Source organism: Laetiporus sulphureus (assembly GCF_001632365.1).
Source record: "Laetiporus sulphureus 93-53 unplaced genomic scaffold LAESUscaffold_76, whole genome shotgun sequence".
Lineage (NCBI taxonomy): Eukaryota > Fungi > Basidiomycota > Agaricomycetes > Polyporales > Laetiporaceae > Laetiporus > Laetiporus sulphureus.
The window spans coordinates 54707-71912 of NW_024468585.1; the positions used below are offsets into that span (position 1 = coordinate 54707).

At 54.0% G+C, this 17206-nt stretch overlaps 6 protein-coding genes across 6 annotated transcripts; 3 read left to right on the forward strand and 3 right to left on the reverse strand.

The window, feature by feature from the left end:
- Positions 1–15: 15 nt before the first annotated feature.
- Positions 16–2946, reverse strand: LAESUDRAFT_718002 (chaps-domain-containing protein; the record flags this gene model as incomplete). The annotated part of the gene is made up of 12 exons (XM_040907384.1): positions 16–183; positions 237–530; positions 582–1352; positions 1403–1549; positions 1601–1818; positions 1869–2060; positions 2104–2291; positions 2342–2434; positions 2487–2635; positions 2687–2760; positions 2813–2855; positions 2905–2946. 12 exons carry the CDS (start codon positions 2944–2946, stop codon positions 16–18), a joined length of 2379 nt encoding a protein of 792 aa, XP_040758394.1.
- A 395-nt stretch (positions 2947–3341) lies between these two features.
- LAESUDRAFT_718003 (uncharacterized protein) lies at positions 3342–5490 on the forward strand (the record flags this gene model as incomplete). Its single annotated transcript, XM_040907385.1, has 2 exons — positions 3342–3366; positions 3533–5490. 2 exons carry the CDS (start codon positions 3342–3344, stop codon positions 5488–5490), a joined length of 1983 nt encoding a protein of 660 aa, XP_040758395.1.
- A 1614-nt stretch (positions 5491–7104) lies between these two features.
- On the forward strand, positions 7105–9677 carry LAESUDRAFT_732071 (Di-copper centre-containing protein). Its single transcript, XM_040910162.1, has 7 exons — positions 7105–7424; positions 7497–7690; positions 7750–8087; positions 8149–8342; positions 8393–8545; positions 8610–9166; positions 9232–9677. The coding sequence occupies exons 1-7, from the start codon at positions 7289–7291 to the stop codon at positions 9421–9423; spliced, it is 1764 nt and encodes a 587-aa protein (XP_040758396.1). The 5' UTR covers positions 7105–7288; the 3' UTR covers positions 9424–9677.
- A 19-nt stretch (positions 9678–9696) lies between these two features.
- LAESUDRAFT_665594 (uncharacterized protein) lies at positions 9697–11176 on the reverse strand (the record flags this gene model as incomplete). The annotated part of the gene is made up of 8 exons (XM_040905201.1): positions 9697–9823; positions 9883–10391; positions 10462–10526; positions 10587–10661; positions 10717–10761; positions 10817–10841; positions 10893–10991; positions 11093–11176. 8 exons carry the CDS (start codon positions 11174–11176, stop codon positions 9697–9699), a joined length of 1029 nt encoding a protein of 342 aa, XP_040758397.1.
- A 236-nt stretch (positions 11177–11412) lies between these two features.
- On the reverse strand, positions 11413–12485 carry LAESUDRAFT_687843 (orotate phosphoribosyltransferase). The gene is made up of 3 exons (XM_040905970.1): positions 12458–12485; positions 12274–12395; positions 11413–12221 (listed from the first exon to the last, which is right to left on the reverse strand). Exons 2-3 carry the CDS (start codon positions 12363–12365, stop codon positions 11630–11632), a joined length of 684 nt encoding a protein of 227 aa, XP_040758398.1. The 5' UTR covers positions 12366–12395; positions 12458–12485; the 3' UTR covers positions 11413–11629.
- A 1296-nt stretch (positions 12486–13781) lies between these two features.
- On the forward strand, positions 13782–17203 carry LAESUDRAFT_665671 (uncharacterized protein; the record flags this gene model as incomplete). The annotated part of the gene is made up of 10 exons (XM_040905205.1): positions 13782–14382; positions 14433–14603; positions 14656–15695; positions 15738–15776; positions 15832–15870; positions 15920–15980; positions 16043–16162; positions 16217–16707; positions 16766–16790; positions 16848–17203. 10 exons carry the CDS (start codon positions 13782–13784, stop codon positions 17201–17203), a joined length of 2943 nt encoding a protein of 980 aa, XP_040758399.1.
- Positions 17204–17206: the final 3 nt, after the last annotated feature.

The following is a 17206-nucleotide window of genomic DNA, read 5'->3' on the forward strand; positions in this document are numbered from 1 at the left end:
AGAAAGCAAGCTCGATCAGAAATCGTATCCCTCGACTTTGAACGTTTTCCCGTAGTTGAGGTATCCCTCCATGATTTTCGCGATCGAATCGGGGAGACCCATGCTCAGAAGCGTGTAGGAGATTTTCGCGTGGCCGTGGATCTGGCCGACCTTGAACAGACAGCGGGCTATCTGGGTCGGATACTGGGAGTAGCGGATAGTCAGCACACATTACAAAGTTCACTTGATAAGCATACCGTCATTTCCGCGTACTCTCCCCATTGGTACGCTGCGACGCGGATGGCGACCTGCAGCGTTCGCTGGATATCGCCCTCATCCGCATACATGTCCAACAGCTTGGACCACGGCTTGTAGGAATACCGAGGTGAGTCGAGGCAGCGCGTGTACGCTTCCTTGGCCTCCTCCTTGTGGTGCAGTCGTGACCCCAGATCGCCAAGGATCTCCCATTCGAGCGCAGTCTTGCGGTATGCGACGTGTTGTGTTTTAAAATGCGCTACTTCTGCGCGGAAGATGGTCCATACACGGAGATCCTAGGTAGAACAGTTAAAAGTAGTCGCGACATGGTACGAAGAACGACCCACTTCGTACAAGACCATGAACAGGTTGTCGAGCCACCGCTCGCAAAGTCGCTTGTTGCTGAACGAAAATGGCTCTTGATTACTCATGGACGATGGCGGCTCTCCCTCTTGCGAGCCATCCCCTGCACCAGCAGCCGCCTGCTCTGGCTTTTCCAATGAATGGCTCATAGACACTCCATTCTGCTTGGCCTCCCCATTGGTATTCGCATCAGGCTCGTTCTTATTGCTGGCCGCTGCCTCTGCCTCAGCTTCCGCCTTAGCCTTGGCCTCCACTTCTGCCTCAGCTTCCGCCTTGGCCTTAGCCTCCGCTTCTTCCCTCTCCTTCTCTTTCACCATCGCGATTATAGCCTCCTTATCGCGCTCCACGTCGCTCGCAGTCGATATCCTGATCGTCGGCAACCCATCGTTCACGCCCAGCGTATCCGCATCCGTACGCGTATCCGCCGCGGATGGGTTCGCCGAGTGCACGGGCGAGACGACAGCCCGCGTTGACGCGTCGTCATCCGCCTGCTGCACGAGCGTCGCGCTGTCCTGGAGAGATGAGCCGCGCGCCGGTACTTGCCCATTTGCACTGCTGGGACTTGTTGAGTGTCCGCGCATGTCACCCTGCTGCTTCTGCATGCGATACTCCTCTTCCATGACGAAGACGGAGCTCCGGGTCTTGAGCAGCTCATCCCAGCCAATTTGCGAGACCAAGCGCGTCAAGAGCGCATACGCGCGTGCCCATGTGCCCCGCAGGCCCGGCGCGGGCAATCGCAGTAGTGCAGGATCTGCCTGTAAGAAAACTGAGTGAGATATTCGAGACGCTGGAACGATGGACCTACATCGTCATCTTCGGTTTTTGCGCGTTCAGGTAGGATCTCAACGATCTGCCCCTTGGGCGGTAGATGTACTTTTGACGCTTGCAAGTTGCGGTGAGCATCTCGGCCATTGTAGGTGAACATGGGACATGAATTGAGCGTGAGGAGAGCCTGCATGAAAATAAGCAAAAAGGCTCCACGTGCTATAGACTACTAACGCACCGACTCATACTGCTTGAGGTCGATGTACAACTCCGTCAGCTTCTCCCATGTGACGAACTCGCTGGGTGCACAATTAACTGCTTGCTTGGCAAGTTTCAACGCCCATTCATGATTGCCCTTTGAGCGGAGAAGATCACATTGCGCGTGTAACAATGTGTACGATTGCGGCGTTTGCTTGATTGCAGCTGCCATGATCTGCACTGCCTTGACCTCCTCATCTGAGTAGGACATTAACGATTAGTTCAAGTTGGGTTGTTCAAGGACTCACTCATGCCAATATAGCTCCGTGCAAGCAGCGACGATATCTCCGGCTCCTTCGCACTGAGTTTCTCGAACAGATTCGCAGCATATTGATATCGCCCACTATCGCCAAAGTACTTCATGATCGCCGATGTCAGGTGGTTCGACACGACCGTGGCAACCTGAATTTCGGGCTCCGACCCCACCTGCCAGCCTTCGCCTGCGTCAGCGTCCCATGTCGTGGCCACAGGATGACAACGCACCCTTCATAAAGAGCGCCTCGGCCGATTGGAGGAAGCGCAGCTCGCCCTCAGGTGTTGTGATCGGGTCGAGCTTGCGGTAAGCGTCCAGCCAATACGCGGAATCGTCGGAATAGAGGACCGCACGGAGAATAGCAGAGAGATAAGTCTCCTGCCACATATCTTGTCCAGCATCCGCGGTGAGCTCGTGTCTGTGCGAGCAATGCTGAGTCGACGCCACGGCAAGGGCTGATGTCATTACCTCTCGCCACGCAGGTCAATGATGTACGCGTTCACACCGCCGGGTATCTTGACATCTACTCGTACGTCGACACGAGAGAATGCATTGAAACAGCTGCGGTTGTGATGAGCAGCAGTCTCATTTGGGCAACTCGGCAGCCGCGTACCAGTAACAACCATGCCGCACCTTCCATGCTGAACCCTTTGAGAACCAGCCCGAATCATCTTCAATCGCGTAGGTCAGAGAGTTGATGTAGGCAGCGAGAGACGCGGATGATGAAGCGTCCACTCCCGATACATAGTGATAGGAACCGAGCTATCGCGATGTCATTGAGTTGCGACGCGTCGAGGGTTCAGGAACACTCACGTCGTGCTGCCCGCTGCGTCCTGTGCTCTTGATTACATGGCAAAGGTCCGGAGGTCCCAGCTCTCTCCAGGTTGCTTCCCCGAAGAGTCAGAACACATGGGGACTAGGGGAGATGCAAGAACTCACATAGCGCTTCTGTTCGAGCGGCCACCGACTCCCCCAGCTCGACCTAAATTCTGTGAGCGTAAGCATCTTAAAAGTAGAGAAACAAGACAGACCTCAAAAATCTCCGGCACGTCTTTGAAGGACGCGTCCGCCATCCTCGAGGAGATGCGATTTGCTAAGATCACAGCTGAGTTTCGGCTATGCGTGCATTCACTGCAGCCACGATACACGTCGCAGTCCCCTCCTTCCTTTTGCGGGACGATTTCCCACGCTCCATATTATAACTTTCTAGTCTGACTTTTTTTTCGCACATCATGTTGCCTTGTACTGATGTCTAACCAGATGCCATAATTTGTCATGGTGGTCCGGAAATCCTTTTGCAGTGCTTGTGCACCGGAGTCATTGACCATCATAGCCACTGTGGTTATAAAGGTAGCAGTTAGAGACAAGAGGTCTGAAGAGGTGGCGGAAAGGCTATTTGAAGTATTATCAACGAGCGCCAGAGAATGTTGTGCCTGTTGCACGCGATAGCGTAAGATTCATTCTCTTAATGGCGGTGAAAAATAACCAGCAGAGTATCGGAAGATTTTGAACATCACCTGCCGGCAAGAGACCAAAGGACGTTGCTGAAGAGCCAGGAGCCATGGAGATCACATGGGTGTAGTGTCACGCAGTGTCACACGTATCACATCTGGCGATTCACGTCACACCGTTTTTTTTTACTCCCTTCTCTTTCTCTAGTCGAGCGTGTAGACCGCGCAGAGATCCAGCTGGTGAGAATTCAGAACTATGTTCTCGAATTCACCGTGTACAACTACATGCAGGAAAAAATCGCAGTACGATCCATTCTACCGCTCCGCCAGACTGTCGTCACATCTAGGCGGACATGCGGCCGCCTGGGATCTTTGAAGCCGCCACCACGACGTGCGGACCAACCCAAGACAACCCCACTTGTCCCTAAAGGACCTCCGCTCTATGTTACGAGAGCATCGAAGAAGGCACTCTACAGGCATGAGACTGTGGACGCAAATAAGACAAAAGACGTCGAACATGTGCCTGGCGCGATCAGCACACTGCTGGAGCCGGTGGAAGAGTACCTTCGTCTCGAGCGACCAGGTATGGCTCTCAGACGATTTCATGCCGACCTTGATAGGTCTTCTGTCGAAAGTTCCACTCGATTCTCCGCGTATGAAAGCGCAATCGGGCTGTTTTTGCGGTACAGGCAACCGCTTGAGGCTGCGATGATACTCGGACGCATGTCGTTAGCTGGATACATTCCCTCGGTATCCGCGCGTACACAGATGGCGGTTATGCATTTTTTGATGCGGTCCTCCGATGCGAATCTGTTAATGCAAGAACTGCATCAGTACTTCTCGAACAAGTCCTTCAAACAATATTGTCTCCGAGATCTACTGCATCTTATGGACCATATCGCGGAGTGTCATCCCGAGACGATGGAAAAAATTGTGAAGCTCTTCCTGGAGATCAAAGGCCCCCACGAAGTGCTCTCAGAAAAATCGCGGAATCTTCTCGTACTCATGTACACAAAGGCAGGATCCGCGGAGTCCGCCTTGCGGTGGATTTCCGAACCGAAGCCCTCACCATCAGAATCTACACCAACCCCGGTCACTCGGCAAACCTCAGACAAGCAGGCACACCCTCCGCACCTGTACACAACGCTTTTCAGGAACCTGGCCTCGAATCAAGACGAAGATGGTACCACCTATCGCCGGATCTTCCAAGAAGCCCAGGAGCAGGGCATCGTCCCAGACCTTCCCTTTTGCAATGCCCTCATAGCAGTGCAGGTCGATCGCCGGCGCTACGACCAGGCCTTCCTCATCTACCGCCTTCTTTTTGACGAGCGCACGCAAACAAGCACACCTGACGCGTTCACATATGTACCACTGTTCCGCGCTGTCTGCAACCTTCACCGGCCGCACAATGCACACACCCGCGGCTATCGGCGTCCGCTTGATGTTCCATCTCCTCGCCGGCTCTTCCGCGACATGCTTGAGTGTCACTTACTGAGAAATGGCTTGCCTCAGAAGTGGCTGCCATCTCCGGTGTTGAACGGTTCTGTGCTGCGCCATGCTCTCCGGATGTTTATGAGTATGGAGGATTACGCGGCCGCTCTCGTCATCTTGCGATCGTTTGTTCTCTTCGATGAAGACATTACTCTGAAGGTGTATCGCATAATACTTTACCGCCTGATGCATCGGGTCAACTCGGAACTGGTTAGAATGCCTAAGGTGCCGGAGCCACATCGCCTGTGGACGTATCGCTTCTTAGGCTTAGCCTCTCGTCCGGACTTCGCGCCCAAGCGTGTCGATTTCCACCTCTTCGATGAGGTTCTGCGCCTCGGTACGGAGCCGCGCATCAATTTGGACTACATTCCTCCCCCCATTTGTGCAATAAGAAGCACTTTATCTGGTGGTGCAGTCGGCCCGCTCGCGCCCGCCGACGCAGCTATCCAGCTGAGCCAACAGCATGGGATGCCTCCTGGACTTCTGATCGCAGGTTTAATGGAAGACAACACGCATCCTAACACGCGCTACAGTGTTACACCTCTTCAGCGGATCTTGAGGCGGGCGGTACTGGCACAACGGATGCATTTGTTCTGGGATCCGGCGGTGCAGGTCTCGCATGACGTCGCACAAGCAAAGGCCGAGGTGCTCGGGGGAGTAATGAAGGAGCGATAGGACGGTGGGATATCGGATTGTATTCTCGCGAAGCTTCGCTGCGTCGACACGTCCTCGCAGGGAGCTACATATCACAGTTCTACTTGCCCGCAACGTGCCTTGAAGCGACGAGCTCGCGTATCACTGATGGACACCGGCACTAACAGCTGTCAACCGTCGTCGACCATTTCATGTCCGTACGTGGCAACAACCAGCCAGATCTTTCTGGACTGTTCGGAGCGGACCGAGTCGCTATAAGAAAGTCATGATTCACTACGGGGAATGTCAATCATGCTAATAGGAGTCCTTCGGAGCTATCGGCATGGAGAGTTGAGCGGTTGAAGAGGGGTTAGTAGTATTGATGTGCGTATCTGCGGGAGACGTCTGCCGTCTCTTGAATCTTCAGCGAGGTTGCTTATGGATCTATCTGAGTACGATTGGTACTTGGGTTCGTTTCCCTTCTGTTGCGATGCTACACGTATGATGATTATCTTCGATCTCGCAGGACAGATATCAATATGCATCCTGTGCACTATCATTAGTGCGCTTCGAATGAGAGAAGTACTTGGACTATATGCTCGATCGTCCATTTGGTGAGCTTTGCCTTTCAGTAGCCTCGTCGTGGCCGCGGGATGGATTTACCGTTCCACGTACCTTGTAATTTCATCACGAGCTCGTAGCATGATGCATGACCAGCAGCGCTGAGCGCTGTCACTCTGATCGCCAAACAACGCGTGCAATGCCAACGGTGGAGGAAATTGTGTGTACGCTTCAGCACGTCACAGCAGCCCCAATATGGCTGCTCCGGCATCACAGCCTCAAAGCGCTCCGATTCAATGGAAGCTTAGGCTACATAGCCACCATTAGCATCCGCTGTGTTCGATGCTTCTGGTGCAGCAGGATCGGACTTGTCTTTATAATATCGCTGCTCTCATGATCGTCTCTGCGGTTTGTGTTTAGTTGGATCCATGAGGTTATTTTGAACCTTGGCCACTCCGGCATGAACAGAAGTGGTGTGTGACTTGGCTTAGTCGTGGATGTACGACGTTGACAGCGCTACAGAGATGTTTCAGATCTCCATCCTCAAACATGATGACCCCGCATTTTCGGCGCCCATCGCAATGACTGGCATGCGCGCTGGCGCTCAACGACCTCCAAGTTCTTGGCAGAGGCTTACTATTGTCGGTGAACGCCGCCTATTGGAACCGTTTCATCGCATTTCCCGAGTTGCACATCGTGCAGTCCTCTGATAATCGCTTGGACTCCACTTGTTTCAACGTCAATATGGAGAATCATTTGCAAATCTCCACTTTGAGTAGCCATTGGGCCGCGGAATCTACTCAGATGATCCACTTCGTCCAGTCAGTGCTGCGGTCATGATCATTATAGTCCTGTGGGTTTATTTCAAAGCATCTGCCTACTACGGCGCTGTCCTCGCTCCGACAAAATGGCTGTACTAGGTTGACTCGTCGAAATGTGGTCATTATCGCTACGAGGTACGTCAGGCTGCATATACTATTCGACTTTCCCTATACAGTCGAGTGTAGCCGACACCAGGGTCGGAAGCTTGGCGGCGCCGACATACTCGGTGTCGTAGATGAAAATGAAGCTTGACGGCCACGGTATACCTGGCCGTGGGGCTGCGCGCACCGCCCTGGCTGTTTGGGTTCGTCGAATGTCATTATAGCTGATGTGGGACTGATTGATGCCCCACACTCTGAGCGTCCATCCACTGGCCTCGAGTATATAATGCTCCCCGTGCTGTTCTTTGCGTTTGCAACCCGACAAATTCTTGTCATACCTAATCTCAATCATCACCATGTCAAGCCCCACCTACCGTCCTATCATTACTGGTGCCACGAGCGATGTACCGCCAGAGCTCCTTCCTACGCGCCTCGAGTTCCATGACTTCGTCAAGGACAAACGTCAATTCTCGCTCTACATCCAAGCTCTGCGTGCGTCCCTCTATGCATTGGTGTTTTCTTGATACTTACTCGATTGCTTCGGAATATGCATGATACATACAGAGAGCATGATGAAGGAGCCTTACGCTGACGACTTCTCGCATGTCAGTATCGGTGGAATCCACGGGCTGCCCTATGCTCGATGGGGTGACTCAGGAAATGCCGATGCCCCGGGCGGGGAGACGTTCGGAGGCTACTGTACCCACGGCTCAGTCCTGTTCCCTACGTGGCACAGGCCATACGTCGCTCTCTTTGAGGTACGCAGCATTTGGCCTGGCTCTGACTAGCTGCTTGCTGATGGTCAATATGATTATAGCAATCTCTGTTTGCTCATGCGAACAAGATAGCCGGACAGTACACATCCGACAAAGTGGCGTGGCAGACAGCCGCCTCCACTCTTCGCGCTCCGTTCTGGGATTGGGCCCGGAAGCCGGAGGCAGATGCGGCTGTCCCCGTTGAGATAACTTCTCCCAAAGTTACGATCGTCACACCGAAGGGAGAGGAGACGGTTGACAATCCGGTGTATTCCTTCACTTTTCTCGCGAAATACCCGGAGGACACCTTCTATGCGCCGTACGAACAGTGGAATCATACGTTGCGGTATCCCACGACCTCCGATGCTGATGCTCAGAACGACGATGCTAAGTTTATCAGGTGCATCAGCTAGAAAACTTGTTCTCATCATTGCTGACTGATGCTGACGGTGTTCTCATAGCACCTATGCCGGTCAGGCGAGCCAGGTCCGTACGCAGACTTTCAACATGCTCACGCGTCTCCATTCTTGGGAGTACTTCAGCAACCACACTGTCACGCCACTTCCCGTGGCGAACAGCCTGGAGTCGATCCACGACAACATGCACGTCGTGATAGGCGGGCCGAACGGACACATGAGCGACGTCGGTGTAGCAGGTCCGTCTTCCTTTCAAACGCACGGATGGATGTTGAACTTCTTCCGTCAGGTTTCGACGCCTCCTTCATGCTTCACCACGCAAACGTTGACCGCCTTCTCTCGCTCTGGCAAGCACTGAACCCCTCTCAATGGGTCAACAAAGGTGACCAGCCGGGCGGGACCTACACCATTGCGGACGATGGGACTGTCGATGCCACTTCAGGTGCTGCCTACATCACATTGATTACATAAGCTCTACATGTTGACATATGGCTTGTGTTTGGCAGACTTGACGCCCTTCTGGAAGACCCACACGACATACTGGGAGTCGAACGACCTGCGCGACTGGAAGATCCTGCATTACTCCTACCCCGAGTTCGCCGGCTTGAAAGGAGACGACCCCGACGCGGTCCGCAAGGCCATCCTGCAGAGGGTGATGGATCTGTACGGCACCTCACTGGTCACCAAGCCCACCCCCACTCCCGCGGCCTCCAACCCCGCACCCACACCGGCCCCAGTCACCCTTGCCAACACGCAGGCCACCACCCCCGCGCAAACGCACGACTGGACGGTCCACTTGAAGTTCAAGAAGTACGAGCTCGGCGCGAGCTACATGATCCAGGTGTACCTCGGTGATACGTTCGTCGGCTCGGTCAGTGCGTTCGCGAATCGTAGCGCGGAGCGCTGCGCAAATTGCCTCAATAACCTCGATTTGGAGATCGAAGGCTTCGTTCACCTCAACGAGGCGCTGCTGGAGAAGTATCCCGATTTGGAATCACTCTCGCCCGAGCAGATCAAGGACGTTCTTGTTAGGGATCTTAGGCTGCGCATCGAAGGGGTGAAGGTGGGCAGACTCTGTTTCTTGGACCCATAAAACGTATCGCTGATGTGCTTTGGATGACTCCCTAGCCCGACGGATCTGTCGCAGACTTCTCGGACTTACCTTCTCTCAAGGCTGCCCCATTCTCCCAGACGATCACTGTAGACCCCACGAGTCCTCTTCCTCAGCTCGGAGACGCAGTGTATCACCACGACGTGATGGCCGGCAAGCCTGGCCATACCCCGCCTGAGCGATGGGTGCATGTGGGTAGCTCTCAGTAAACGGGCCGCCTCCATTTTGTGAACGGATGAAGAAGATCTATGTTCCGTTTTATGTGTTTGATACAGCATATTGTGGTAATACTATGAGCATGTATTTCTGAGTTTCTTGATATTCCTATGCAAGAGCAGTTGCGCTTCGATACGTTGACTTTAACGGAGGTTCAAGCCTTAGATCTGCCTGTGCGCCGCTGATCATTTTTTTTAGCCTGTATCTATCGTAGTCCCTTGGTACATACTGCAACACTGATCTGCTAAGTGATACATGAGCCTTGACTACATCTTGACTTGAGCAGGCATCTCCCCACCCAACAACCCAGCGATCAAATTGTTGACAGCCATAGTCGCCATACCTAGTCTTGTCTCGGTCGTAGCGCTGCCTATATGCGGCACAATGGCACATCTAACGAAAGAACAATTTTTTGGTCAGCGATACTTGGTATCGTCTAGCACTTAGCTTACCTGGGTTCCTTAACGAGTGGATGATCGGCCGTTACGTTCGGCTCCCCCTCCACCACATCAATCCCCGCCCCCCATATCCACCCCTCCCTGAGCGCCTTCGCCAGCGCATCCGAGTCGACCAGCGTCCCACGGCTGGTATTCACCAGCACAGCCGTCCGCTTCATCTGCTTCAAAAACGCCTCATCGACGACGTGGTACAGACTCGGGTCGCCGGGCGCGAGCACGAACACGACGTCGCTCTCGCGCGCGAGCTCGTCGAGCCCGGCGACGCGGCGCACGCTCTGCAAGCCGTATTTGGCGGCCACCGTGGCGTCGCGCGCGGGGTCCGGCGGAGAGGTCGGGTTTCCCGAGTAGAGGCAGTGCGTGAAGCCGAAGGGGATGAGCCGTGCGAGGGTGGCTTGTGCGATGCGTCCGAAGCCGAGGAAACCAGCTGTGCGGGTTGGGTATACCCAGTTTGCGCTGAGCTGGGGACCGCAGAATAGGAAGGGTGACCAGGCGTATTGGGGCCACTGTGTCGTGGTGGAGTTGGCAAGTGAGAGAGGTATGGATTGACATGGGACTTGCCTCGCCATTCTGCACGATCGTGGCTGTCTGTCGTGCGTTTCGGCCAGCCATCAGGGCAAGCATGATGGATAGATCGGCCACTTTGCAATGAGTGGTATAAGAGAAGAGATTACGGAAAGCAGAGGATACTGGATGGGTACCTGCTTCGGTTAGTATGTCCGGGGTGTACCCTAGCTTGATCCCTCGTTGGGAGAGCTGCTGCACGTCGATGTGTTCTGCGAGGGAAAGCTCACTCAGACAATGAACTGGAGGTCACTGATAAGTACTCACCGTAGCCGACGGACATAGTAGAGACCACTCGTAGACTGGGGCCAGCTGTACGCGATTAGCCGTCATTATAACGACTTTTACTGCATAGTGTGGTGCACACCGGTCTCTATCAATTCGGCATCGACCTGTACACTATTAATTGCTGTTTAGTGCAACTAATAGCATTCATGCCGCACCTTGTCCGTCAGCACGACGATCAGGCCAACCGCACCGACCACGTTCTCCGAGAGCCACTTCCTAGAGCAAGCTTCTGTCTGCGACGGGCAACTGATAACCTGAAAAAGACAACGTGATCGTCAATCGGGCGGGCACACAATCACGTCCCACCGGTACCCAAGCCCTTCGCGCTCCGCCACCGATAGGCAACTCAACTCACCTCGAAGTCCGGCCGGTCCAACAACGGCATGACCTCCGGGCCCAGGTTGCGCGACACGACGATCTTGACCGTGGGGGTCGTCATCGCCGTGGATGTCGCAGTGTTCAAGTGCGTTGCGACTGAGTTCATGCGGCGAGTCAGCGAGCGGACGGACTTCATCCCACTGCCAAGTCTGTGCGAGTCGTCGCAGTGGATCTAGGCGGACTCGATGTGATCAGGATCGGGAACGTGGATTCCGTGATCCGCGACGGAACATGTCTCGGAGGCCCGATTCCCGGACACGCTTGTAACTTGGAAGGGGCCGGTGGAAAGGTCAAAGTGCCTCAATCAAATTCAATGGACCCAGATGGATACACAAAGCATCATTGCTATCTACTTCCAGCATATACTACAGCGAGTGAGATCAAGATTAGTTGCAATCGTCCTCTTAGAGTGCCGGAGTTCGTCAACGACATCGCTTGAGGACATTCTGAGCAGTGAAACCAGTGCACTGAACGTGCCTTCTTCTTATCGTATATCTAATAAATAACATTCACCTCATTCGGATCCTTTGGCGCCATATTGGTCCCAGTATTGCTGCATGCTAGCAAGCTCATCGGTCCGACCATGCTGCTTCAGCCAAGTCATGAGATGCCTCATCTTCAGAATCGTCGGCACGCTCCCCTTGCCACCTAAAATCCCCTCAACCTCCTCGATCATACTCTTCCCCTCCCTCCCCACCTCCTGTCTATCCAGCAGCAACACAGCGCCCACGACCTCTCCGCCCTCCTTCGTCACCGTGTTAATTGCGCCACGGATGGCTGTGCCTGCGGTCGCGACGTCATCGAGGACGAGGACACGCTTGCCCTTCACCGGCGCGCCGACCATCACGCCGCCCTCGCCGTGGTCCTTGGCCTCCTTGCGATCGTATGCAAAGCCGACGTCGATGCCATGGTCTCGGTGCAGGAGCAGCGCCGTGCATGCAGCAAAGGGGATGCCCTTGTATGCAGGGCCGAAGAGGATGTCAAATTGGGGGAGGCCGTGGGTAGATTTGAGGGCGTATGCGATGGTAGCGGCGTATGCGGAACAGAGCGTGTCGAGCACGGGCCCGTCGGCGAGGAGACCGGCATTGAAGAAGTAGGGTGAGTTTCTGTAGCTCTGGTCACAAGGGTATTGCGAGTTGTGGAGAAAACTGTGCTCACCGGCCAGACTTTAGCACGAAAGAGCCGAATTTCAGTGCGCCAACTGCCATTGCATGTTCAATCAATTCTGATTGGAACTTGTCGAGAGACATTGATGACGCCGAGCTATTGGCCTTCTTCGCCTAGCAAGGTAGGGTGGTTCAGTACTCATGGCTGTAGGTTCTGCAAAATTTGTGGACTGTACCTGATGATTTCTGAATCTGCGTCGACCATGGCCGTAAAATCATGTCACGACTTGTCACACCAGATAACATATCGAGCTAACTAAGGGTATTATGTAAGTAATACTTGAGGTTAAATCTCTCTCAACTTTGCGTCGCCTTTCAAACTCCGATGTGGCTGAAGTGGCTGAAGATAGCCTGCGCGTTGCATCATGGAAGTGCTCGGCGACTTCTGACGCGATGAAAGCGATCAGAATAAGTATCATACTTTCATGTAAACCTAATGGATCCTACAACAATTTATATGCATGTGAAATTCTGAGAAAACCTGGGTGAGGGGGACGTCGACTGCCCACTGCAACGTCCGACATCTGACTCCACACTGTGATCATGACAAAAAAAAACCTGCATTGGACTACCATGCTACAAGACCGCTATTCAAGTTTGCAATACGAACAAGGGACACACAGAAGACAAAAAGGGTGAGCCCATGGCAAACTGTCGGACAAATACATTAGTGCTAAAGCTAGTTATAATACTAATGTATGCTTCGTGCTTGTGGCAATTCACGAAAAACTCTTAATGCATACTAGATGTTGCTAAACCGTCTGAAGTATTTCGGGCGATATGAGAAAACGTTTGAAGCCACCGAGCACCTCGCTACCTTCAGCCACTTCAGCTACATCGGAGTTTGAAAGGCCATGCAAAGTCGTTGGGAGATTAACGTGGAATTAATGGCCCTTCAACTATCATCTCGCCGAACAGCATCGCCATCACCGACATGCAGAAAACCTCAGGAATTGGTTCAAAGCCCAGCAGCAGGATGTTGTTGCCTCCAGAACTTGCGGTCGTATGCATGGGTCGTGACATTTCTCTGGCAGTCACGATCCTGGTCACGCGCCACCTGTGCCACCCAGTGCCGAATGCCGCTTAGCATCCTGCCCTGACGAACAAGACTCGACTGTTCTGCTGCAGAGACACCGCTCCTGTTTTTATATTCCTTCCCCTGGCAGTAATGCTTAAGCCCCGGCTTCACTCCGCTGCTAAAGATAAACATACGTCTCTATTTTCATCGTCCCATACCCTTCGGTTCCCAGCCTCTTCTGTTTATATAAAGAACTCCGGGAGCTACCCGAATTTGTGTCACTCTTGCTCTTGTTCACAATCCATCTCACCATTCGAGGTCCTATCTGTGCCGTCCGTCGTTGGAGTGTCGGCGGCGAGGTTTCTAGCATGATGCTATAGAGCCCACGTTCATGTGCGTCCATCTGGTCGATCAGTTTGAAGCTTACCTCAGAATGGGCCTTTCGATCCCCAATTTGCAGAAACGCCGAAGCAAGATTGCAGATGGGCATCGGTCCCCTTGTTGCGGCCGTGCATTGGCTCGCCCGTCATCGAGGTGCAAATCAGCCGCGCGACCCCGAGAAGGCAGCGCCACCACCAACCCCGCCGCAGAATGGCACGGCGGCCAACGAAGGCGCCGTAGACCCGCTGGAACCCGAGCGTCAAGACGACGGGGGCGAATATCCGAATACCCATCGTTCACGGCGATCCTTCAGGTGGAATACCCTCTCAGCTTCCAGCATCTCGACCACCTCGACCAGCCAGCCTCTGCTCACGAAAGTCAAGGCTTTCCTGTTCCCACGAGATACTCGTCCCGCTGAATATGAGCGGTTCGTTCCCAATTATCGCTACTCCCCTATAATCTCTGGCATCATCATCCCGTTTTCGATTCTTCTTGAAATCCCTGGCTTGACCGAACGATGGTATGTCCAAACGGAGAATGGACGGACGATCAGCACGCGCCCAAACACGCCCATTTTGAAAGCCGGAATGGGAATTTCTATTGGCTGTGCGATTCTAGCCAATATATGTCTCATCCTGAGGTTCTCGGAGAAGTGGGTCAAGCAAACCACGTTGTTGTGTATATTTTTCCTCACTGTCCACGGTACGTCCGCAACGTATCCTGCCGTTCCAAAATGTTCTTATGTAGCCCAGACGCTATCAACATCACCGCCGTGACCGTCTTCGGCGTTGTGCATCGCAAGGATGACGGTTACACCTATGGAGAGTCTTTTTGGATGACGCTCTGTTCAACAATCGCTTCTACAATCACCAATCTCAATCTCATCATAGACTACATCCGAATCCCTGACTTTGCGAATTCTGGTACGCACCTTCCGCTGGGAGCAATGTCCAGCGCACGCTCATGGTTCCACAGGGAGCGGATTGACACGCAAGCAACGGTCGCTGGTCGTTCTTGTCATAATCCTTCTAATGTACATCGCCATCGGCGCACTCATCAGCTCGGAGCTGATGTCGCTCACCTACATCGACGGTCTCTTCTTCGTCACCGTCTCCATCGAGACCATCGGGTTCGGCGACATCGTTCCTTACTCTACCGGCGCGCGTGTGTTTACGTGCTTCTACATCGCGTTCGGCATAATCATCCTCGGCATTGTGATCTCCCTGACGCGCGACACCCTCCTCGAGGGCTTCGAGGTCGGCTACCGGAAGCGGCTGCGAGGCCTGCGTGCGCGGAGGCGCGAGGCACGGCGCTTCCGCCGATGGCAGGCACGCTGGCGTGACGCCGTCGAGTGGCGGCTGCGCGCGCAGGGCTCGCCGGTGTGGATCCCGGACTCGGAGTGGCAGCATCAGGTACACAACATCAGGTTCGTTGGCCTCGGGGGCGCTACGGCGTCGGGAGCGGAAGCGGGCAAGGACAGTTGGTTCAGGCGATTTCTGCGGGTGACTAGGCTGCGCAAGGATGATTCAGGGGACCCGTCGGAGCGCAAGGTCTCACGTGTCCCAGGACATCCGTTCGGGAAACACCTGAACATCGATGCGCTCTCGTGTGAACAGCTGCAAGAAGCGTCATTGGAGGCGGGCGTCCCTCTCGGTATGATTGTCGAGTTCATCCCACCGCGCCCCATCGCGCGGGATAGGAGTCTTTCAAGTGGCGGAGGACTGCTCACTGGGGATGGGTGGCCTGCGGAAGCGTCAACACCGACGGACGCACAGCTCGGGCGGATGGCATCGGTGCTCACGAAGACGGCACTGGCTGTCAGCGGACGACATGCTCACGCACCAGGGCCCTCTGCCCAGGCTCAACGTGCGGTGGTCAGTGGCACTGTTGGAGATCAGGATGCTCAGCATGGGATACCGCGCGAACACCAGGAACATAATCCAGATCCGGTGAGGCGGTCCTCGAGCGAGAAGCAAGCGCAGGGAAAAAATGCGATACCTAAGTGGGCCCGTAGGGTCGCGGACGACGGGCCGCTGTCATATGCGAAGATCAAGAAGGAGATGGAAGAGGAGCAGAAGAATGCTAACATGGTCAAGGTGGGTGTCATCTCCTGACGTTGAGACGCTGGTCCATAACAATTGCAATGCGCAGCTTGCAGGAGCGTGGACCGTCTTCCTGCTGTTCTGGTTTGTGAGTTGTATCCGATGGCAATGCTCGTGCTTGTACTGAGAGACACTAGGTCGGCGCCGCGATTTTCAGTGCAACGGAAAATTGGACTTATGGTGTAGGATTGTACTTTTGTAAGTGCATGCTGACGCCTTGATCCTGATATCCCGGCTCAACGTTCCTTGATCTCGACCAGGCTTTATTTCTTTCTGCACAACGGGTTATGGTGACTACGCCCCGGCGTCGCCCGCAGGGCGTTCAATTTTTGTCGTCTGGGCGTTGTTCGGTGTCGGGGCACTGACGATCCTTGCGGCTGGTAAGAAGCCACAACTGGGTTAATTACGTTTTTGTCTGAAGCGTCATTTTACAGTCATCGAGGATGCTGGTTCGTCACGATACCGGAACATCATGCATTCCCGAGTATTTGACAAAGCAGTCGAGAAATACCGGAAGCATGCGCTACGGGCCGCATCCGAGGCCTCTCACGCAGAATACCAGCGGCAGCGTACCGATGCGAACACTCAAACGAACGGAGAAGCCGTCAGGGGTGGAGAAGCTGACGCCAATCCGGATGAAATTACTGCCCATGACGCCGCATCGAAGGTGCAAGAGGCGCACGCTGCAGCGCAGCGAGAGCTGGAGGCACTTCCGCAAGAGATTCTTAAACAAGCTCGGACATTCCACGATTATATTCAGTATTTCGCCCAGGGTCGCGATCGTGATGATGAGGACCTTCCTGGCGAAGGCGGGCAGGTTAATGTACCGAAAGAGCTGAAGAAGCTTCTTAATGAGATCTTGGAAGCGGAGGTCGTAGGAGATAGGATGAAGAGAGAGATCTTGCAGGACGATGATGTTAAACAGGTACGTCTGACCTGCCTGTTCACGAAAAGCTAATATTGACCCACCGCTGATTCTATAGACGCTATTCATGTTGAGCATTGAGCGTAAGTGAAAAACGTTTGTGCAGTCCTGTTATCGCTTACGCTCGAGACGGCTGGCAGGTGCTCTGAAGAGGATGATTCAGTCAGCTGATCGGGCACTGATGGCGATCAAAGAGCGCGATGCTCTGATCGCCACGCACGAGGAACAGAAGTCCACGACCGCCGCAGGCAGCTCCGCAAACGAAAGCATACACGACGTTATCAAGACCACTCAGACCGGGCTTCAGGATGAGGAGGAAGCGACGGCGGAGCTCCCGATCCCCGACTCATCGCCTTCATCTTCGATTCCGTCTTCAGAGTCATCTCGTGAAGAGCTTTCTACGGATGACCTTTCCAGCTCCGAATCGTCGACGTCAGAAGAACGGACAGGGTCGACGGCTGTTCAGGATCATGCGACTGATCTTGAAAGGGTATGATGT

Coding starts and splice junctions, on each gene's coding strand:
- LAESUDRAFT_732071 (XM_040910162.1), top strand. CDS start 7,289: ATGTCAAGCCCCACCTACCGTCCTATCATTACTGGTGCCACGAGCGAT. Junction 7,425..7,496: donor GCTCTACATCCAAGCTCTGC/GTGCGTCCCTCT, acceptor TGATACATACAG/AGAGCATGATGAAGGAGCCT. Junction 8,343..8,392: donor GAGCGACGTCGGTGTAGCAG/GTCCGTCTTCCT, acceptor TTCTTCCGTCAG/GTTTCGACGCCTCCTTCATG.
- LAESUDRAFT_687843 (XM_040905970.1), bottom strand. CDS start 12,365: ATGTCTCTCGACAAGTTCCAATCAGAATTGATTGAACATGCAATGGCA. Junction 12,222..12,273: donor TTCGTGCTAAAGTCTGGCCG/GTGAGCACAGTT, acceptor CCAGAGCTACAG/AAACTCACCCTACTTCTTCA.